Below are 23,677 nucleotides of genomic sequence, written 5' to 3'. Positions count from 1 at the left end.
CATTTTACCGAGCCGAATACAAAGGCGTGGGTTGGCTCCCTACTATTGACGTCAGGAAGAACAAAGGCGGGAATTACCAGGAAAGCTTTGTATTCGGCTCGGTAAAATGGCTGCGAGTGGATTCAATGACTCTATAAGCTGATTAAGGGCATTGCGAGTCCAGATTTTATTATACACGTCTGTGGTCTAGAATAGCCTTCACCTCATTACTGGTGGAAATAGAGGGCGCCCTTAGAGACGGAGATAAATTCCATACCAATAGATACCATTCCATGATCACATCTTGTAGGCCCTATGGGTGCAGACCACTAATTCAAGTGAGAGTTTCTAGCCAGCATAAACGTGCCCCCACAGTATCTTTTGAAAGAGGAGATTGTTTGGCCTCCAAAATGGTGAGATTTTGTAAATCCTTGCCAGCATCAACTCCCTGGGTCTTTGAGCTTTCATGTGAGAGCAGAATGGTTAAAAACTACGGTTGGAAAATGGTCCTAAGTGCCCGAAAAAGTTGAGGGTTGCCACTTGAAAATGACTGCAATCAGACTTCGGAAAAATCACTTTTTGGGGGGTGATTTTGTTTTGTGGGAATAACTAAAAATGTAATTGGTTAACCTACAAAAAATTGAAAAGAAATTGAAAGATAAGTGACCAGACAAGAATTTCATTTGTGTTTCAGAAATCTCAGGGATGTTGGCGTGCATGTTATTGGGCCCTGAACAGTGCTGATTTTACACTGTTTTTAATGGGGCTAAAATTAGTAGACTGTACCCTGTGCATGCTCATTGTTTATTCCAGGACTTGCGACATACGCCCTCTATTGGCTTTAGTAATCATCAGAAACAGTAAGGCACGACACGACGCGACAGCAAGACATCAGGACGCAACAGCATGACGGCACGACGTGACGCCAAGACGGCACGACGCAATGCATTAAACACAGCATGAGAAACTAATGAGAAAAAGTAATGAGAAAGGAGGCGACGCTACGACGCGTCGTAGCGTCGAGTCGTAGCGTCGGGGTGGCGTTTTGCTGTGCATCCCAGCAAACGTCATACATAACAACTGTGACAGGCTCTCTATTCCAAATAAGTCAACCAGAACGATGAACGTATTTCTCCAGTTTTAGGCAAGGGCTCCCGTGGTTTGCTATGTCAAAACTTCAACAACTGACAAAGCTGATTTTCATTTCAGTGAATGGCACGGAAATGAAGAAGCACACAAATTTAACCCATTGACTTGAGCACCTATGCAATTATTGAAAGGCATATTCATGGTGATTGATGCCCCTGGTAATCCTGTTTTTGACAAATTCAGTTTTATCAAATTGAAATTGATATGCTGGCCATTAATGTTTGAAGTGTACATTTTCCAAAACTATATGATTTGGAGCAGCAGTGGCGATATAATTATTTTCTTTCTGTCTAGTCCGTGCTTCGATACATCATGGTGTGAAGGTATGACGTGACTGCTATTGTTTGCAACGCACATCAGTTTTGCATATACATTTTGTATAAGTTTATGACCGACACATTGGCAAAAGCTACACTTTCTAAAATTAAAAATAATTTTTAGTTCACACATAACTGTTTCTCTGTTTACAAGTTCGATTTCGGATGAACGGTGAGACAGTAAAGTTGGCGTGTGCTGTCGCCTCGCAGCCCTGCTGTCATACTCACTTTGTGTGTACGTTTACATGTACATGCGAGTTAAGCACGACACAGATTCACGATTCAGAAACGAAACGACAGGGGGATATCCAGCCGTGGGCGGGGCGGGCGAGGGGGGCAAACCAACTGATTTTCTTTTGTTAACAAAAAACTTCAGAGGAAAGAAAGTTATCGATTATATCTATTCATCAAATTTTAGCACCGGAACCCTTAGAAAACAACACCATGAAATAAGGATGTCGGGACCGTAAGGCTTTAAATTTTTCCCAATTCCATGTTGAATGTGCCCGAAGCCGCACTCACCTGTGAATTTACCCCCCCCCCACACACACACACACACCAAGAGCTGGATACGCCGCTGCGAAATGGACCAGAAAGGGTAGATCCAGTTCAAAATTTTCGAGGGAATTGTTTTCGGGGCTAGCTAAGTTCATTAAGCCTTTTATAGCCTTCCAGAACGGTGAGACTGAGCTAAAATTTTAGGCCTTTCCCTATTTTTTAATGAAAATATCACCTCCTTTTCTGGGGACATAGCCCCTGCTGGTCCACAGATCCGCCCTTGAAGTATTTTGAAAAACGGCCTTAGTTGTTGTTTGTGTACGTGTAAATTTGTGTATAATAAATTGCGTATTTATTTCATTTCCCTGTAGTCCAAAATCGTGTAAAAAGTAAAAAAAAATATCCTCATCCTAATAGAAAGGCCATAAAAGGTTACATGTAGAAATTTCCAAACTGTTTGCTTGGGAAAGTATTTTATTAATTAAGTATTTTGTATTATTTATCACCGATATTTTAGTAGCTGAATGGGATCGTTTTAATACTTCGCGATTCATCCTTTGTACTCCATGGTTGACCAGTTGTGGTTGGGAAGGGATTTTCAATACGAGCACTAACCTTCAGTTGTAGGAGATAGTTAGGGTTCTGTATCAGCCACCTTCTGTCAAACTTACAAACACAGTGGACTGCAACTGTCTTTGGTGGCGCTGTTTATATTCGATGGTAATAGCCACTGGCAAGCTCGACCAACGTCGCTCGAACGATGGTAGGTTTGGACCACCAGGTCGAACAGTTGGTATCAGACCCAAAGGCATGGTTACACCGCTGGTTACCAATATCCGAATTAATTTACCAGTACAGAGGGAACCATTCACGTGATGATGATTTTACTAGATTTTATTGGCCATGAATGGTGACACTGCTGCAGCCAACAGCAAAACGAGAGTGACGATGAGATTTTACAAAAATCAGGGGAATGGAACCATGTGCCACTGAGAAACATTGTAAGCAGTAAACACGATACTCTGTATTCATTCAAACCCAAGAAGTGCACAAATTAGACGTTTGAAGTCCAATCCGAGTACAGCCACCAAGGACTCTTCACAGGATTAGTCAAGGTGCCCGTCAGCGGTCTTTTTTAAGAATGGCGAGGCCAACAGGAGCGATTCTGAGCGTCACATGGGAAGGTTGTTTCGTACAGCAGGCCACGTGACATATCTTGCTTCTTTCAGTCATTATTGGAGTGTGTTCGCCGATCTCGTGCCGGAGTAATTAGTCTAAAAAATATTGTCATTTTTTGTATTTTGGGTGATTTTGGAGAAAAAGCCTTGCCAGCACATAGATATTCCAGTCGATTCCCTCAAGCCAACTGTTTATTATTTTGATTAAAAAAAAGAAAAAATGAGATGTAGATTAAAGGTTTCTGCCAGTACTGCTGTAATTGGAACCTGATAAAATTTCTTTTCTCATTAAACCAGATTTGCAATGTACATGTACCACCGAGAACAATTCAAAAGTGCTTTTGTGCCTGAAGTGGGATTAAATAAATTCTGAGTTAGTGTTAAACACGTTCATCAAATTCTTCTTGTGCTTTTCTAGAACGGTCGTCACTGTTATCGTCTAAATAAAAGTTATACAGCTTTATATGATATTTATTATCCATGGCGTCGTAAGACGATTCACTGCCGGTATTAATAGATTCCTTCACCATTTATTGACGTTCTTTTATGCATCACTAAAGGTTATTTTTAGTAATAGATATGTGAATTAACCATCATGTTAAATGCTCCTTTAACACACTAACTAACTTAATATAAAAGCACATACAGTGTAGAAATGTTCTTCGTGGGCAATCTTGGGCTTGGGTAGTCTAATATACCCAGTGTCTGTTTGGTTCCGTTGCACCCGGCAAATGTAATTCGAAAACCCCAGCTGTCTTTTAGCATTACAAAACTCCACTGCCAAACCAAATTCGCGTTGTAAGCAGAACACGGAGCTGTAGTCTCAGCGTTGCACGTTATTTTGGTTCTGTTTAATTAGTACTTCTGCCTCGTGCAACCCGATGAATTGTCGCCTTTCGTGAAACAAGTTTTTAGATTTCATGAACGAGTACATATAGCGTTCATTTTTTTCTACAAAAATTGCGTCCAAATGGTGAACAAAGCATATTCTGAGTAACACATAGGCCGATATATCAAGATAATTGACATTTCAATTAGTTATTCGGTCATCTTTACGTATAACCCAGTCAAAACAAGTCTTTAAAATGAAATGGTTGGCATACTAAGCCTCTGTGTAATAAAATCCAATCAATTCATTTCAATGCGTCTCCTTAACCACAGTTGAAAGTTGAATAGCTACTGAGGGCTGAACTTGAAAGGCTGGTGCGAATTTACAAACCGAGCCTTTGAGAAGGAGTCAAGACAGACTTTTAATATTCCCAACGATGCTGTCTGAAATGGAGGGCCGCCCTCCAGCTAACAGCTGCCCTTCCATTACAAAATTTTCAAACATCATTATGAAGTCCCCCATGTATGGTTCTTGAGATATGCCCGCTGGCTGGTTCTGCCTCCCCCCCCCCCATGACTGATGATGGCAACGGACTGTATTCATGTATTTAATCGCACAATAAAGCAAAAAGTTTGCAACGTGATTATTTTGTTCACCGTCTGCATCGTAACCATTTGGGTAAGGAGAAGCCTCACCCGCGGACATGCGAGAAACATGTCTAGTGACATCTGAATCACATTCCAACGCCCAATTTAAGGGAACCCAACTATTTTAGTTCTTACTTTTGACGTTCTGATAGTCTTGCTCGTCTTGGGTCGTTTTGCCATCTTTTTGGCCAGTGTCCTTGTCCACCACGACATCAGTATATTCCTCGTCTGCCGCGACATCAGTATACTCCTCTTCCGTCACGACGAATTTTTGCTCATCTTCTTTAGTTTCTAAGACTGTTTGGTAGACGGCCTCATCTGTCCTGTCTTCCACTATGGGTGTCACATAGCCGTCTTCATCCTTTCCCGGTTGTTGCAACTCGATGTCAGGTGGGGGCGGGTCATCGGTCTTGGAGCTTCCCTGACGGCAACGCGTGATGATAAAGAAGACATTGAAGAGCATTGAGACTATGAAAAGGATGAAGACGACCACAGCGACAGCGATCCAGGCGACGGGAGGTTCTTCGGGGCCGCCGGTCATCAGTGGGGATGCTCTACCGGGCTCGGTTGGGGAACCGGAGGTTTGTAGTGGTTCCACGGTAGATGAAGCGTCAGCCTGGGTTATCACTCCGGGGACCGTGGCGCTCAGGATATCGAGCGGCCCGATAATGCAGGAACTTTCTCTACCCGGAAATGTCGATGGCGAAGTTACGTTGCACATGAAAGTGACATTCTGGTGGTCATCACTCACCGACAGGCTCGAGGATAATATTTGCATGTTGACACCTGTCGTATTTTTCCAAATAACACCCTCAATTGAAGGAGGTCTGACTTCCACCTGTGCGGGAGGATTACCATTCTCGGTGGTACAGTTCATTGCTAGAGTCGCCCCTTGTCGAACAGCATAGCTGCCGCTAGGAGCGCAAATCGGATATTGATCGGCCGGGAAGTATAACACATCAAAATGAATATTTTCAGTCCACACGGTGTTATTGTGCAGTAGATCGCAGGAGTAATTCCCGTCATCTCTGGTGACGTTACTGATGGTTAAGAGACTAACTGTCAAATCTGGCGAGTGCTCAGTCGTGGAAATTGCATATCGTGGATACAGGCTTCTCCCGTTTTGCGTTAACATGTCCCAAGAATCAGTGAAAATCCACCAATCAATTTCATAATTTTCAGTGATCAAAAGTCCGGTAACGTTGCACTGAAGGACCACCGTATCGCCCTCGATGGGTTTCGCTTCGGTCGGAATAATTATCGCAGTTGACAGTGGAAACTGAGCCCCAACTTGGTGGGCGCACCAACAGGCGCACAGAATCAGCACGCTCATCGACGATCTATCCATGGCCATACCTCTTAAAAACTGCACTCACATGCACGTACGAGCTAGTTTTATACTCGGGTCTATGAAAGCAAGGCTATCACAAAGGGCGTTTTTCAGGCCCTCTTTCAAGAGAGACACGATAATTATGTCATTGAAAAATCCAACAAAAATGGAAAGGGCTACATGAAAGGTGTTGTGGATAACTAGCTCTGAGCTATTTTCTTCAAACAAGCAGAAAGATAACACGAAATATGTTTAAAGGTAGTAACAGAAGATGACACAGGGCATTTCGTACATTGGACTGTACGGTACACACAGCTGTTTTCTCGTCTATAAGCCCATGTTTCTATAGGGCACGCCTACTGTTTTTCCCCCAGCCTGAAAATCTAGCACCTTTATTACTCTTCTCCATAACTCAGCGATATTTCTCTTGGCATAACGCCAGCAAACCACAATACTTGAGTTACCGGTAAACATTATTGCACCCGGATACTCTGAAAATAAGCTCGAAGTACATTGTGATGGGAAAAATAGCCATTCTGTTGATGTTTGCCAGACAGCCGTGCAGACAGACGGCTCTCGATTCCAGGTCCAATGATGAACGTATTTCTCCAGTTTTATACAGTATTTCGTAAGGCCCACAGCTCCAGTTGTTTGCTATGTCAAATCAAAACGTCAACAATTGGTAAAGTCGATATTAATTTGTGTACATAGCATGGAAATGAAAAAGTATGCCATTTCCCTTCATTTCTTTTGCATTTGTGCATGTGTGCATAAAAATCGCATTCCATTCGGTACACACTGTGATCGATTCCCCCTGGTAATCCTATTTTTGAGAATTTCACCTTTTCAGATTGAAATAGATATGCTGACCACTGATGGTTTAAATGTAAATTTTCCAAAACTATTTCTTTGTCGGAGATGGAACGGCACCACCTATATAAAGTTTTTTTCATTCAAGTCCCTGGTTTCATAAATTATTTTTCAAATGGTGTGAAGTTATTCCGACGCAACTGGTATTTTTTGCAACGTACATCCGTTTTGTAGATGAAGTTTGTAAAAGGGTCATTCTATAAATTTGGGGTCCGACTTTTTCCAAGTTTGTAACGTGGTCTAATTTAAAAGAGTGATCAAGTAACGTAAGTAATGAACTTGTCCTGGATCACTAGCTCTGAGCAATTTTCTTCAAACAAGCAAAAAGAAAACAAGAAAAATGTTTAAAAGTAGTTAAAGAGAGAAACACACACTTTGAAAAATTGCGACTGGGTTAAATTTTAACCCAAGCGAGGGTGAAAACTGCAACTACCCAATAGTTTAGGTTGTTTCAACCCAACTTGGGTGATTGAAATTAATTTCTGGGTAGTTTTAATCAAACAGTGGTTAATATCCACTCATTTCCTGGGTGAAAACTGAAACAGAAAATAATTCCCAACCCAAAGTTGGGTTAACACAGCCCATATTTGGGTAGTTGCAGTTTCACCCTTCCTTGGGTTGAAATTTAACCCTGCAGTTTTCAGCGCAGGGGTATTTCGTACATTGGACATGTACGGTACACAAAGCTGTTTTCTCGTCTATAGACCTACGTTTCTACTGGGCACTCCTTCAATTTTTCCCCCCCGGCTGAAAATCTAGCACCTATCTCACTCTTCTCCATAACTCAGTGATTTGTATAGACATAAAGCTAGTTAACCACAATACCTTTGGTTACCGTTAAAGAATAGCACCCGGATACGCTGAAAAATGAATGCAAAGTACAGAGTAATGATAAAAAGCCATTCTCTTGATTTTTGTGTAACCAGGTCGAGTTTTCTCCCTACTTTCACCTGACGCTGGTTCCTTGTCCTTTGTTGAGTCACAATGATTCTGTTTCTTTCAGCTTACATGTAGGCTCTATTGTAAGGTGTTCTATAGCTGCCAAAATTGCGTCGCATCGTCCCGTCGCCCCGACGCGACGCCTCGACGCGACGCTAATGCATTACGTCGACAACGTTTAATACATTACGTCGTGCCGTCGTGGCGTCGCGTCGTGCCATTGTGCCATTGCGTCGTGCTGTCGCATCGTGTCTAGAATAGCCTTCACCTCATTACTGGTTGAAATAGAGGGCGCCCTTAGAGACGGATTTAAATTCCATACTAATAGATACCATTTCATGATCACATCTTGTAGGCCCTATGGGTGCAGACCACTAATTCAAATGAGAGTTTCTAGCCAGCATAAACGTGCCCCCACAGTATCTTTTGAAAGAGGAGATTGTTTGGCCTCCAAAATGGTGAGATTTTGTAAATCCTTGTCAGCATGAACTTCCTGGGTCTTTGAGCTTTCATATGAGAGCAGAATGGCTAAAACTACGGTTGAAAAATGGTCCTAAGTGCCCGAGAAAGTTGAGGGTTGCCACTTGAAAATGACTGCAATCAGACTTCGGAAAAATCACTTTTTGGGGGGTGATTTTGTTTTGTGGGAATAACTAAAAATGTAATTGGTTAACCCACAAAAAATTGAAAAGAAATTGAAAGATAAGTGACCAGACAAGAATTTCATTTGTGTTTCAGAAATCTCAGGGATGTTGGCGTGCATGTTATTGGGCCCTGAACAGTGCTGATTTTACACTGTTTTCAATGGGGCTAAAATTAGTGGACTGTACCCTGTGCATGCTCATTGTTTATTCCAGGACTTGCGACATACGCCCTCTATTAGCTTTAGTAATCATCAGCCATTTTTAGAAACAGTAAGGCACGACACGACGCGACAGCAAGACATCAGGACGCAACAGCATGACGGCACGACGTGACGCCAAGACGGCACGACGCAATGCATTAAACACAGCATGAGAAACTAACGAGAAAAAATAATGAGAAAGGAGGCGACGCTACGACGCGTCGTAGCGTCGAGTCGTAGCGTCGGGGTGGCGTTTTGCTGTGCATCCCAGCAAACGTCATACATAACAACTGTGACTGGCTCTCTATTCCAAATAAGTCAACCAGAACGATGAACGTATTTCTCCAGTTTTAGGCAAGGGCTCCCGTGGTTTGCTATGTCAAAACTTCAACAACTGACAAAGCTGATTTTCATTTCAGTGAATGGCACGGAAATGAAGAAGTACACAAATTTAACCCATTGACTTGAGCACCTATGCAATTATTGAAAGGCATATTCATGGTGATTGATGCCCCTGGTAATCCTGTTTTTGTCAAATTCAGTTTTATCAAATTGAAATTGATATGCTGGCCATTAATGTTTGAAGTGTACATTTTCCAAAACTATATGATTTGGAGCAGCAGTGGCGATATAATTATTTTCTTTCTGTCTTGTCCATACTTCGATACATCATGGTGTGAAGGTATGACGTGACTGCTATTGTTTGCAATGCACATCAGTTTTGCATATACATTTGGTACAAGTTTATGACCGACACATTGGCAAAAGCTACACTTCCTAAAAGGGAAACATTTTAGTTCACACATAACTGTTCTCTGTTTACAAGTTAGATTTCGGATGAACGGTGAGACAGTGAAGTTGGCGTGTGCTGTTGCCTCGCAGCCCTGCTGTCATACTCAGTCGCCGGCCGGTTGACAGGGTTGAATACCTCACTCGGATCCGCTTGGCTGCATGTATGTTCAGTGTGGTGCCTGTTCTTGCACTGTCGCGACTAACATGCTAAATCTATTTAGGAGAAGCAGGTTTCGCACATTAGGTGATCCCCATCTCATTGAAGTGACTCCTAGAGATGGCGATCAAGTGTTCTTCAAACATTATATGCTAGTGAACTTGTAGAAACTGTTAAACTTTTAGAAGATAAGATATTTCTGGATCTTTATTACTGCTATGCTAATATTATTAGCATAGCAATTCTCCTCTATATCCAAACCAATTCTCCTCTATATCCAACGATCTTCCTTAACGGTTCTATCAAACATTCCACTGCAAAAACTAAAAAAAAAAACCAAGCAAGACAAACTAATATGATGCATGGTATAATGGCTATTGAAAAGAACTGTTTGATTTTGTGCAAAATAAGCATTGTTTAAATGCTTAAATATTTTTTCTTCATAAGCACTGTTGTTCATTTTTATACAGTAAGACATGAACGTGGCTTGGCTTCACAATGCCGAAAGTTAGTTAATTTTCCAAATTCCCAGCGCATGCGACCTCACACGGATGCGAATACTGATGCGTAAATGTCAGTACACTTCGTATGTACGCGTACATGTACATGCGCAAGTTGCACACGAGTTAAGCACGACACAAATTCATCATTCAGAAACGAAACGACAGAGGGATATCCAGCCGTGGGCGGGGCGGGCGAAGGGGGGAAACCGACTGATTTTCTTTTGTAAACAAAAAACCTCAGAGGAAAAAAAGTTATCGATCAAATTTTAGCACCTGAACCTTCAGAAAACAACACCATGAAATAAAAGCAAGGATGTCGGGATCGTAAGGCTTTTGATTTCCCCCAACTTCATGTTGAAGAAGCCCGAAGCAGCACTCGCCTGTGAATTTGCCCCTCCCCCACCCACCCACCCACCCACATACCAAGAGCTGGATACGCCACTTCGAAATGGACCAGAAAGGGTAGATCCAGTTCAAAATTTTCGAGGGAATTGTTTTCGTGGCTAGCTAAGTTTATTAAGCCTTTTATAGCCTTCCAGAACGGTGAGACTGGGCTAAAATTTTAGGCCTTTTCCTATTTTTTAATGAAAATATCACCTCCTTTTCTGGGGACATAGCCCCTGCTGGTCCACAGATCCGCCCTTGAAGAAAAAGTATTTTGAAGAAACGGCCTTAATTGTTGTTTGTGTGCGTGTAAATTTGTGTATAATAAATCGCGTATTTATTTCATTTCCCTGTAGTCCAAAATCGTGTAAAAAGTCAAAAAAAATATCCTCATCCTAATAGAAAGGCCATAAAAGGTTACATGTAGAAATTTCCAAACTGTTTGCTTGGGAAAGTATTTTATTAATTAAGTATTTAGTATTATTTATCACCGATATGTTAGTAGCTGAATGGGATCGTTTTAATACTTCGCGATTCATCCTTTGTACTCCACGGATGACCAGTTGTGGTTGGGAAGGGGGTTTTCAATACGAGCACTAACCTTCAGTTGTAGGAGATAGTTAGGGTTCTGTGTCAGCCACCTTCTGTCAAACTTACAAACACAGTGGACTGCAACTGTCTTTGGTGGCGCTACTTATGTTCGATGGTAATAGCCACTGGCAAGCTCGACCAACGTCGCTCGAACAATAGTAGGTTTGGACCACCAGGTCGACCAGTTGGTATCAGACCCAAACGCATGGTCACACCGCTGGTTACCAATATCCAGATTCGTTTACCAGTACAGAGGGAACCATTCACGTGATGATGATTTTACTAGATTTTATTGGCCATGAATGGTGACACAGCTGCAGCCAACAGCAAAACGAGAGTGACGATGAGATTTTACAAAATATTAGTTGATGAAATATACTGTTTCCCAAGTTAATAAAAATAAAGAAAAAGATACATACACCATTTGTAAAGAAAAGCCGTTTCCCCGAATGGTATCTTGTTTGAAAATAAAGAAACATTTGCACATGTACTTTTGTTAAAGGCACTACGTACATTTTGTATGCACAACTTTAACAAAGCGTGTTGTGTCCAATAGTTCCTGGGGAGAAATCAATTTAAACAATTAGGGAATTGTATTGTGAATGTAACGATAAAAGCTTCAAAGAATAATACCCTAAGGGCAAAAAGCCTGGGTTTTTTTTATAAACGTATTATGTCAGGTAGTCTCTTGTAAGAAATAAATTATAGATAACTCACTACAGAGTATTGTATTATAAATTTAACAAAAGAGCTTCAGTGAACAATGATTTTTAAAAGGCAGTATAAAGGTTACGTCAAACAATCCCTGGTGAGAAATTAATCCTTCTTCCCATAAAGCTATTTCGTTGTGAATTTTATGCAAAAGTCTCGATAAACACAGGGTCCTGTTTATAAACACCTTTCAAATAAATGAGTGGTGCTGATCGTTCATGCTGAACAATCGACTGTAACACAGAGAAATGCATCGTTTCTATGAAAGGTCTATTTCATACAAAATGTTTCATGTCTTAAATTTGCGTGCTACGTTCTTGAGAAAATGCTTGCACCTACGATAGTAACAAAACATTCAAGAACACACCAAGGAATCGTCACGTGGCGGATACTAGTTTATGTCAATGTACGTGTACTTAAATTTTTAGCGATCACTCTTTCATTTGGCAATGCTTCAACATTGTTACGTCCACGGAATAACAAATTCTCGTCTGTGTGTTGTACTATTTTATGCGCTCTATCTTCGCTGGTCTATTATATCAATTTCAAGTTATCTGAATGTGTGCAAGGTTACAACACGTTATTTTGTGTGGCTCACTCATCAGGTTCCATACACAATAAAATTATCATAGTCTAATTTTTTTCTATATGAGTAAATTGGTCATTTTAGTGCAATATATTCACGAGTAGAAAGATTCAAATGTGTTTTACTTTGACAATCACCCAAACGGACTTCGTTCCAATTAAGGTTGAGTACATGTACGAGTTTGGAATGAAATAAGCCACTGTGAATCAAACTTAGTTTTTGTCGGTGAGTTGCGCTAGTCAGCAATGGCGGTATTACTTGGTTTTAAGCGATCTTAGAGCCGCAGTACCGATGTTTGTCTGTGAAAGGCTCATGTTGGAGCATTACTGTCCCATTTCTTAGCCCCTGCGGGTGGGTGGTTTGACAACGTGTCCACTTCGAGATGAAGAAGGGCTTTGTGGGGTTGACGTCTGGATTTGCTGGTTGCGGCCTTGGATCAGGCTTGTAGGTCTGCCGACGAGCGGTTTGGGCCGATTGTCTGGCTCTGGGTCTTGGATGAGTGTTGGTGGGGTTGCTTGTTGGCCAGGCTGGTGGAGAGGTGAAAGTGTGGTCTATTGCCTCGGTATTTGCGTCCACCGCACTCAGCTATGAAGATCGAATTCTCGCTTTGTGTCTGGAACCCGCTGCTTGGAAATTGTGTCATCCTGACTGGGTCTCAGTGGTGGTAACTCCGGTCAGTCGTGTGCTTTTTGATGAAGTGCACGCTGTTCAATAGCCAAGAATTGTAAGATGTCTGTCCACAAGTGCTTCACTGTCTGGACAGCACGCTCACCTTCCACATTGAATTGATCAGTAGTCTTTGCAGATGAAGTCGAATTCGATAGATGAGTATTTTGCATTATCATCAGAACGCAGCCTCTTGGGGCTGCCATGACGGCCAATGAACTGTGACTTCGGGGGACTGCGCTGGCTAAATCAGTAAGCTCGTCGACTCCGATGAACTTGGAGAAGTAGTCGACGGTCAGGAGGGACGGCTGGCCTTCGTACGGGAAAAGATCTGATCCCAGCTTGATCTAAGGAAGATTGGGCGCCTCTGTGGGTTTGAGTGTCTCGGCAGGCCCTGAAACCTTCGACCAGTTCCTCTATATCTTTCGGGCTCTCCTAAGATGTCTTGTAGTTTTAATCAATTTGGGTGGCTATGACAAGTGTCAGCTCGTTTCCTTTCTCCGTACATTTCCTTTGAACTGCACGATTGACTGCACAGAAGACTATGCCATCTCAAATCACCCGTTCTTAATTGTCAGAGCCTCAGCCTTTGACTATCACTCGCAGGAATAGTGATGAAGCTGTCACATTTTTCCCTTTCACGTTGCTTTCACCTATTGAAGTTGGTGGTGGATGTAGTCTGTAGATGTAGGTTGTATACATCTTCGTCACGTGGTACAGCACCGATAATTGCCACGCACTTGTCTTGGATGTGATCAGGTATATCAAGGTAGGAATCGGGTGCATTCATCAAGCATAGGGGAGCATACTCCATCACCTCATACCACCACCATCAAATCGAGAAGTGCAGGGGACTCCAGCTTTGTTTGGAAAGCGCTGTTCAAATCCGACGCCAAAAATCTGGTACCAAGCCCTGGGGCATGGTCGCACTGCTGGTTATCAATCGCCAGTTTCATTTCATCAGTACATTCTCATAAAAATAATTGTACTAAATGTCACTGACCATGAACGCCGCAAGAGTTACAGCCAACGGTAAAATGTGAGTGACGATGCGATATTACAGTCTTTGAATAACGAAGCTGTTCTCTTCAGTAAAACCAATAGGGGGCCCCTACCAGTTTGAAATACTGCGATTTAATCATTTTAATTGCTCATTTCCACATCTATTAAATCAAAGATGACTGAGAAATATCTGGCCTTCTTACTTTTGAAAAAGACATCAAGAAGTATTATAATATGGGGATATATTTGTCTGTTGTTAACGGCGTTATTCAGCAGTTGCATGCAAAATGAGAACACCACGCCTACCCTTTACTTTGCCAAGAGTAGTCTGGTCCTTCCTTATGTCGATGGTCACAAAAACAAATTTGATATTGACAGTATGTAAATTTAACATTAATTACTGTTTTCTGCAGTCTTTGTCGCAGATTTTTAATGAATTAATTTGATAAAAGAGTAGTAATGTTATTCCCAGGTTCAACAAAAATTTGTTCAACTAGGGTTGTTCGCACGGGTGTCGCTGGTTAGTTTGTCAGCAAATTTCATGTGGCACCCCCCCCATTCAATATGGTCTAGCGACGCCCGTGGTCGTTCGAGGCTGACTGCACTGCGCATAGTCTGTCTTGGTCAGTGTTTTAATTGCGACCGAGCTCATTCAGTTCCCCCTTCCAGAAACGAGCCCCCTCCCAGTCCTGCAAAATCACCATGGTAGCGTTCGATTAGCTTCCCTGAATACGCAAGGGAAGCCTCGAAATGAGGGTAATCGAACGCTGCAGTGAACTCGCAAAGGCATTCTGGAAAAAAGGTCAAGTCCCCGCCACGATCTATCATGTACGTCCATGCACGAACAGTCCATCCGTGACGTCATTACACTCGGGCAGCCTCCAGAGACCCGCTCGCCAGCCGGGGTAGTAGTGGCTGACACCAGGGCGGGCACGAGGATCACGTGATGGCTAAACGAACGCTCTTGTGTAAGTTTGACTTACGCGTGTAAGCTAATCGAACGCACCCCATGATCGATGATCCCACACGGTTTCCTCGGAGTTTCGTAGCTGAGCGCGCGCAAAATAGTCAAAAGAACATCGAGCCAAAAGCCACCACCCCCTCGTCACGCATGTGTGTGGGTAGCATATCGGCACGCCATGTGCTGTCAACTCGTGTACACATTTCAATGTACAAATACAATTTAGTCATCACGCAAGGGGTCGCCACTGGAACCCTGTCAACGTGACTGACACAAACATGGACAAAGAGGTGGATAATTGAGTCACTTTCATCTTTGTTGTCTGCCTGCAAAAGCCCTTGAATTTTTTTGTTGTTTACAAAAACGGAAGTGCCACGACGTGTAAACGATGCCTCAACTCGTCTCGCTTTAGCACAGCGCTTTTGCGCATTTTCTCCTTCAGACATGGAAAATGAAAACCTGATGAATGCTCATCAAAAAACCTAGCCGTAAGTAACATCAACGTCAAACACACAGCATTTTACACGCAAATTTAGGTCGAATGCTGTCGAGGAGCAATGTGAATATTTAACAGTAATAGGTTCGAACTCTGTCACCGATCAGTTCCGACAAATCCTTGAGGGCGAGTCACCGAGAATTATCTTTGAGAATTAAATCCAAAAATCATAGGGAATGCCCATAGGGAAATGCATGCAATCGCAAAATCGCAATACAATTATGGAATCGACAGAAAAATAAATTCGAAAACGGTGTATACTCAAGCCCCAATGATTTGTTCACCAAAAATTTAAAACTAAATCTACCATGGAGGTGGATTTGCAGACACATTCTTAAAAATAAAAGTTATTCGGATGAGTCACATTCTGACTCTTACAATACTGGTAACATTTATTTGAATTGTGCAATTTCACAAAATACGTCAGAGCATCAACTTTTGCAAAGCATAATCACCGTGCATAACAATTTAATCTACGAGAAGTGGAAAGTATACATAAACGTCAGTGTCTCAATCCCTAAAATTTACTCAAAGGCACGTGCGTATGTTTTACCACTTAATTAATTGGTTAATATATTTCGTCCAACACACTCTGCATACAGAAAAAAAATTAATAATACAATCAATAAGTTAATGGGCACAATGTACCTTTTAGAGAGGCGAAGTTCAAAAAGGCACTACGCACTTCCAACAGTCCCTGGTGAGATATTGCGATATTAATTATTATTACCTGTAAAGGTATTTCATTGTGATTGTAACAAAGGGAGCTGCAAAGAGTAATATTCCTCTAAGTGCAAAAACAACGAGCTTAATCATATTGTGTCAAGCAGCCCCTTGTGAGAAATTAATTGTAATTAACTCCGAATTTAACAAAGAGATTACCATTGAGAGATATTCAAAAGGCACTATATAAGTTAATAAGGCACTATATAAGTTCATAAATGTATTGTGTCAAAGAACTGTTGGTGAGCAGTTTATTCTCATTAGCCGTAATGCTATGTTATTACGAGCTTTGCAAGAGAGCTTCAATGAACAATATTTCGAAGGCGCATTTAGTTAACACCTTTCCAATATATCCGTGTTGCATCATTCCCTGGTGAAAACCGATTACAAATAGAGAGGAATACATGATTTTCATGAAAGTCAGGATACAAAAAGTTTTGTTACAATTGTGACGCATTTGATAAAAATGTATCTTGAGAAAGACGCTTTCAATATACTTGGCAGTATATTAAACCCTAACACTCGGTTATGTCAATGTACTTAAATTTGCAACATTCACATTTCATTCCACAATGCTACCGCAATATTACGCTCACAGGATAACCCATTTTAGCATGTACAGTCCTTTGTCTATGGTCTACGAAACAAATTTCAAGCTATCTGGAATATGTGTAAAATTTATGTTGCCTACATCAATTTGTGAGGCATGAACTACAAGAAGTCAAAATTCGCTTTCTGTACGATTAAATTGGCTGTTTGTTAACAATATATTTCTGAGTAAAGTTAAAATGGACATTATAATTTGACAATCGCAAAAAAAAGAATTAAGTAAAGAAATTAAAGAATTTAATTAAACAACTGTAACTTACAAAATCTCTGTTGACAAGCTCAAATGTTTTTTTCAGATAAATGAGTTATATGAAACAATGGAAAACAGCGCAGAACATAATACAGTGTACTACATAATAGTAAGAATGTATTTTTAAGGTTTTTTTTCTTGTTTAGGGCACTTCGGTTTTTATGTAATGATTTGTTTCAGACCTTGGGATCGAGGAAAGGGTACATGTAACACTTTGGCACTCTACGAAACGCAAGGAAGAATCAGACCACATCTTCAAAATCATTGTATCATTGACTCAACGTGACTGGTATTCAGGCTTTATACTGAAGTTGAATAAAGGTAAATTACCAATACTTAAATAGTTTTTCAACCATTTGGTTTTTAGGGAGGAAGTGAAATATTTGTAACCAAATCGTCGTGTATTGAAGTGTAACAACATCATGGGATATTTAAAGAAAGAGAGGGGGGCTTGAGGGTTGCCTAGTGCTGATGATATGAATGCACCTGAAATTCATTCGTTTTATTAATTCTATGCATGTACTTTGTAAACCCGCTGGTAAGCCAGTGCACGTAATCACAGTCGATCTCAGTTACGCAAATAAGCTCGAATGATTTGGTATCTGTTTGTCTCCTGCTGTATCCTCGGTGGGTAAATGACAGAGAAAATGGAGGACTTGACTCCGGAAATGTAGACCTAAACTAGGATGTTCCCGATGACGCAACAAATTAAATTAACCAACTTCCAGGGAAATATCGACCAACTACTATTAGGTTAAGCTAGGAGGAATAAATTTGCCAATTCTTTGTGGTAGTTTTTCAGATCAAGCGGTTGTTGCATTTCCCCAGATTCACGGGGCAGAGTGGATAAGTCATGCAAACACCAATGGCCAATTTGTGTCAAGTAAATAAAGACAGTTTTTGAAGTGAGGAACGTTTGCCTGGCCTATTCCCTCGACTTTCTTAGAGTGTGCTACATTCAGTTACAATTAGAATGTGCCGTTTACGGACGTTGTGAGCCTACCTCGTAACTTTCGCGGATTTTCATGGTGCATTTTTTCAGCGAATATGCAATGCGATAGGGCCAAAAATACCAATGGACGCCTTTGTAAATTTCACTGGGCTGATCAGGGTATTGCATGTATGGGCCATTTAAATTGCATATCCCACAGCCTGCGAACCACCAACCGCCTTGGTATATCTGCGCACACTGAGCCCCAAATTCGTCGTTGTCTTGATCGCGTGTCGTGAATGCCCTCATGTTGTGAAACCGAAGCGAGTTATCCATTGTGGTGCTTCTGTGATCATATCTATCAGCGTATATTGTGTACTTCTCCAATTCGTCAGATATCCGGAAATCTTTGTAGATCGACCAGGCTGTTTTATTGTCCCAGTCCCACAGATCTATGCGCAGCTCCCACGCTCCTTGTGAATCGTTGCTGGTCAGACTCGCTAACATTTCGTTGCCCAGCCAGAACTCACCGGAGAGATTACCGAAGCCATTTCGGTACTCGTTCCAATACCGGTCGAAGCTCACGCTGCCATCTTGTCGCCTCTGAAAGACAATCCATCCCCCACCATCAGTTTCCATGTCACAGTAGACCTCCTTACAGTCGTTGGATCCTCTTGGGCAAATCGAATACACCGCACTTGTATTGCAGCCGGCATTCAGCAGCTCCTTACAGCTTCCTGCCCTCGGAGGCCCCTTGCAGCTTTCTCGCCTGCTGGCCAAGAGAGGGGTGCGATCATTTGCATCGAAGTATACACTTCCAGTGTCTCTCAAGAAGTCTCCAGGGTGATCATCCCACGTAGCCCCGTTCAGGTCGCAAATCTTCGCATTTTCGTAGAAGTTAAAGGACTTACAGTTCTTTTTCATCATACAGTCTCGTCCGCAGACGACCCGGGAAAGTGCGGGTTTCGTCTCAATTTTGTGATTCTTCAACACTCTTTCCGAGGCACCAAACATTTTCTTTTCACGAAGTAGCTGTAAGTGCACAAGCCTGAAGTCGAAAATTTGTGACAGAAACACAATCGCGACCCCGCAACAAAAAACCTTTGTCAGCGACAGCGATTTCTGAGCCATCGTGACGAACCGTGATAAAATTCTGAACGGATTGGCAGACTCGACTTTGCTCAAATGGCAACAAGTCAGCTCAACCTTTTATAGGTGAATGGCTAGCCTCAGGTACCACTGCCAATTCAAGACGAGATCTGTGTAAATAAAGGGCTTCATGAACGGTAGAAGAGCGTTCAATTCACGCGCTGAGCGTCCGCTCTTCTCTCATGGGCGGTCCTCGTCAGGAGGACGGATGAAGGATGTTTTCTGATTGCTATGGTAACTGGGGGCGGTTCTTGAATGTCACCAGTCACAGGTCAGGTCACGTGTAAGTGACGTACTGGTTGATGCCTCATCCGTGAAACCCAGCATCTCTGACATCACTGGATGTTCAAGCGAAATAAATATAGCTTTCAATCAAGTAGAGTTTGACTGGTCACATTGCGGTGAATTGTGTTTCAGTATCTTTGGCAATCGTCATCTTACATCATTTAAGCAAAAACGTTTTAAAGAAACATATTTTGAGTAATTTCTACTCCTAGATCCTCTGAATACCAGTAGACGCGTGCATGTTTGGTAAAGTTTATTGAAAGGATCAGTCAGTCTTGAGTGTTTGCCTGTTTAAATGTTGCGGCGTGTAGGCCTACCCGAGTTTTACGCGCTTTGTGGAAGACAGGAAATACCGTTAAACCAAGGACGACTTGCTACCTCTTCGTGTTGAAAGAAAAAGCCGAGTAAATGGCGCCCTCCCGTATCCCCAGTGTAGGTAGAAAATAATTTAGATTACCTTTAAATAAATAAGATGATTAAAAAGAATAAACAAATGTTTACATTGATAAAAAAAAGTGACGAATTTGTTTTTTCAGCAACATCCCAACGTGCCACAGACAAAAAATATCTCAATATAGAACGAGTCAGAATTTTAACAAAGTTTATTCTGATGGCGCTCCTGGAACCTAGGAAAATAATCGTTTAAACAAATTAGAATTTGAAATTATTTTTCTGCATTTTTTTAAAAATCAGATTCGAAAAGGCCTTTGTGAAATCTTTTAACTATATCAATCTGTCGAAAATGAAAACTTATCCGACCTGCAAGAAATTATCATGCCAAAATTTGTCCTCTTACTTTCGGAAATTTAACATGCACCGGCCAGTGCAACTCAGTCACAAAATTATTTTAGGATGGGCTAAACCGATATTCGAATTATAAAAACAGGGGACCAAAATAAGGTCAGCAATTTATAATTTAAAAATAAAAGTAACTTTCAAGGAATAATCTGCATTTACAAAAAGTTCTAAAGTCTAACCAAATCTTTGCTGACAAGAAATAATGTATCAAGCCAACCCCACTGTCGGGGGGATTGAAAATATTCAGTTCCGGATTTATCGCTGGGGGCGTGCTAGGAAAACTGCGACCTCTCTTGGTCTAGCTTGGGGCTCATTACACTAACGTGTGTGATCTGAAACTATGATTACATCACGCATTGGCGGCGTTCTAATGAAGAAGTAATCACGTGATGAATGTGTCAAGATGAAATTTGAGATTCACTCGTGTTTTGTGATGTCGTCTTCGTCATTACCAAGGTTACAGACACAAAACTGTGTCTTTTGCTAATTTACGCTAATCTCGGAAGATAATGGGCGACAAATAGTTAAACGTTCAAGCGAACGAACACGTAATGAATATCACCAATTTGCCCGAAAAAGAAAACTGGAAATTGATCCCCTTGTACTGTTGATCGTTTATCACTTTGTAGCTGATGATAACTCCCCCCTAAAAATTTCCCTCTCCTGGAAAAAGTGTTTCCCCTCCCCCCAAGTAAAATCCCAACGACACCCATGCAATGTGCTATAGATATATTTAGATATGTACCCTTGGTTGAGATCACTGTGCTGTTTGACGAAGATTTCCAAACGAAGGCTACGTTACGTGTGATCAAGTACCGTATCCGTATCCATATAATGGTGTCTGGCTAGCGCCCCCCGACAGAGATATTGACAAATGGGAAGAACCACCAACATAGGGCTGGGTAGCTCAGTTGGTAGAGCACTGGTACGTTATTCCAGAGGCCACAGGTTCAAATCCCGCTCCAGTCAAGCTCTTTGTTCATCTTTATAATTATTCATAAACACCTAGTCAGTTTCCCTATATAATTTGTTTCATGACATTAGTTATATAATTAACTTCTGAGCTTATCGCATCAGATGCGATTGTATTTGGGGAGAAATGTACAGGTAAACGTGATTTGAAAGATCAACCAACTTCGAACCCTATTATCTCAAAAACTTGCATATCAGTAGAATGAAACCAGAAGTTACCTTTTTGCTATTAATTTTCAACGGCTAGAATAAAAGACTTTCAATTTCCTCAGAAATTCCCGCTCATATGCTCGTAGAAGTTCTTACCCTGTCCAGTGAGTACTTAACTAACTTCCTCCATGCTCTGGTCAGCCAGTGCTCAACAATTTAACGTCACTTTCCCAGTTGGTCTTTTTGTATTATAGAGATCCGTCATTTTGACCGGGCATATCAAGTGTAACCCAATAGGGTAAGCAGGCGTGATGTTTCTGGCGCCCTCTCGCGGCTGCCAGAGGGACTCCGTACTGGCACTTCCCGCGTGATGGACCCACTTTTACTTTCATGAGTGGAATTCTATACCCAGCAAGTGCCCAAGGGGTGCATGTAGTTCACTGTTTTAAGTGTTGATGTTTGCACGAGCTCATCTGCATGAACAGAATCCCCAGGCTTTTCTGGAAAAAAGAGGAGATTGTTAGCCTAAAAAAATGGTGGGTGTCATCCCAAGTTTTCTCCCATTCCCCTGGACATATCATTCGTAACCTATTTACAGAATTTATTCATAATATTATGAAATGCAAACTATTTACAGTTGTTTTCTTCTGGTAGCTGTCTTGCCTGGGACGTGATCAAACTTAACTGAGATATACAATACAATAATTTAACAATCAAGAGAAAAGATGAATATTCAAAAGCATTTCACTGATTATGGAGTGATGGCTGGTTAGTTGGACATTTGGCTTGTCCTGGCCAAATGGGGCTCTCATGGGTTAGCCGGCAGAGTAGACCACTAGGCGAATACCGCCGGGCCTGACCCTCCCCCTCTGCTCACCGGTCTGGAGTTGACCCATGGTATTCTGACTGAGTCAGTAGAACCAGGTTATTAGGAAACCAGCTGGGTCTTGAACATTTTGAGAGTCTCAGGAAATTGATATCTGTGTCATTACGTCTGGTAGATCGATGCACATTTTTACCGACTACACCCACAACAAAACTGACGTTATCAAAAGTCCTTCAGCTCAACGAGGCTGGATAATAACTATCTAGTTTGAATGGAAAGATGCCGGCGCACTGGTGCGGAGCTCTGGAAGTGCCATCCAACTTTTGAGATCCTGACACACTTTCTGCCGGGATGACAAAATAGTAAAAAACAAAAAACAAAAAAAAGATGTTGGCATCCTGAGATAACTCAGCACGGGATGACGACATTGTAAAAGTTGGATGACGGCATCCCAGGATAATCATTATTTCGGGATGTCGTCTTCCCGAGACATCCAGCAATGGTGATATCTACTTCACTACTTGTAACAGGGGATAAGACACCATGATGTGTTACCACCCTAATTGATATCATGTATGGCTATAGGAGTACAATGCTTTGAACACACTATGGGTTTTCAAGGTGGTTTGTCAATGGCCCATTGACAAATAATGTAATTATTCCACGTTTACAATGTCGTCATCCTGCGATAAATTATCTCAGGATGTTGCCATCCAACTTTTATGACAATGTCATTCTGTAAGAAATTATGTCAGGATGTCGTCATCCAACTTTAACAATGTCGTCATCCCATCTAAGGGTGTCGATATCTAACCATATGTCGTCATCCCCAGAAAAAAAATGTGTCAGGATCTCACTAGTCTGGTGGCACTTCCAGAGCTCTGTACTCGGGTAACGACATGATACAGGCAAGATGTTCACAGCGTTCAGCTAATTTATCTCGAGATGACGGCATCGTAAAAGTTGGATGGTGACATCCTGCAATAATTTATCATGGGAAGACGACATCGTAACAATTAGATGACGACACCCTGAAGTAATTAACATGGGATGACGACATCGCACTAGGGTAGACATCACCCTTGCTGGATATCTCTGGATGACGACATCCTGAGATAATGATTATCGTCATTATCTGAGGATCTTATCATCCAACTTTTACAATGTCATCATCCCATGATAAGTTATCCGCGGATGTCATTATTCCGATGTCGGATGGCACTTCCAAAGCTCCGTACATCTGAGAACAGAGTTGAAAGTAAGGTCGAAAAAATAGTCCTTAGCATCCTGGAAAGTAGAGGAATGTCATTCGATGCTTGTGGGATTCGGCACTATATCACTTCTTGGGAGGTTTAAATGTAAATATTTCAAAATGTAACTGGTTAACCCACCAAAAATGAAAAGAAATGGAAAGATGAAGGGCAAGATAATGATTTAATTTTTGTTTAAGAAACCAATGTGATTTGGCTTGCATATGTTTACGAACCCTGACCCTAGTGGATTTTACACCTTTTTTCAGTGGGGCTCAAATTAGTGTACCCGGCCCGGTACTGCT

General features: G+C 41.6%; 2 protein-coding genes and 1 non-coding gene across 3 annotated transcripts; 1 reads left to right on the top strand and 2 right to left on the bottom strand.

Moving 5' to 3' along the window:
• Nucleotides 1-3,285: 3,285 nt before the first annotated feature.
• LOC147798445 (uncharacterized) lies at nucleotides 3,286-7,102 on the bottom strand. The gene has a single exon (XM_087140482.1). The coding sequence runs from the start codon at nucleotides 5,949-5,951 to the stop codon at nucleotides 4,722-4,724; it is 1,230 nt and encodes a 409-aa protein (XP_086996608.1). The 5' UTR covers nucleotides 5,952-7,102; the 3' UTR covers nucleotides 3,286-4,721.
• An 8,692-nt stretch (nucleotides 7,103-15,794) lies between these two features.
• Nucleotides 15,795-19,205, bottom strand: LOC110987614 (ficolin-3-like). Its single transcript, XM_022250481.2, has one exon. The coding sequence runs from the start codon at nucleotides 19,071-19,073 to the stop codon at nucleotides 17,994-17,996; it is 1,080 nt and encodes a 359-aa protein (XP_022106173.2). The 5' UTR covers nucleotides 19,074-19,205; the 3' UTR covers nucleotides 15,795-17,993.
• A 1,865-nt stretch (nucleotides 19,206-21,070) lies between these two features.
• Trnan-guu (transfer RNA asparagine (anticodon GUU)) lies at nucleotides 21,071-21,143 on the top strand. Its single transcript has one exon. It is a non-coding gene; the product is annotated as a tRNA-Asn (tRNA).
• The last annotated feature ends 2,534 nt before the right edge of the window (nucleotides 21,144-23,677 follow it).

Source organism: Acanthaster planci, linkage group LG08 (genome assembly GCF_054643075.1).
Source record: "Acanthaster planci isolate LZ-2023a linkage group LG08, COTS_SCS, whole genome shotgun sequence".
In the NCBI taxonomy this organism is placed as follows: Eukaryota; Metazoa; Echinodermata; class Asteroidea; order Valvatida; family Acanthasteridae; genus Acanthaster; species Acanthaster planci.
The sequence above is the reverse complement of the archived record's forward strand: the minus strand, read 5'-3'. Positions and strand labels throughout refer to the sequence as shown.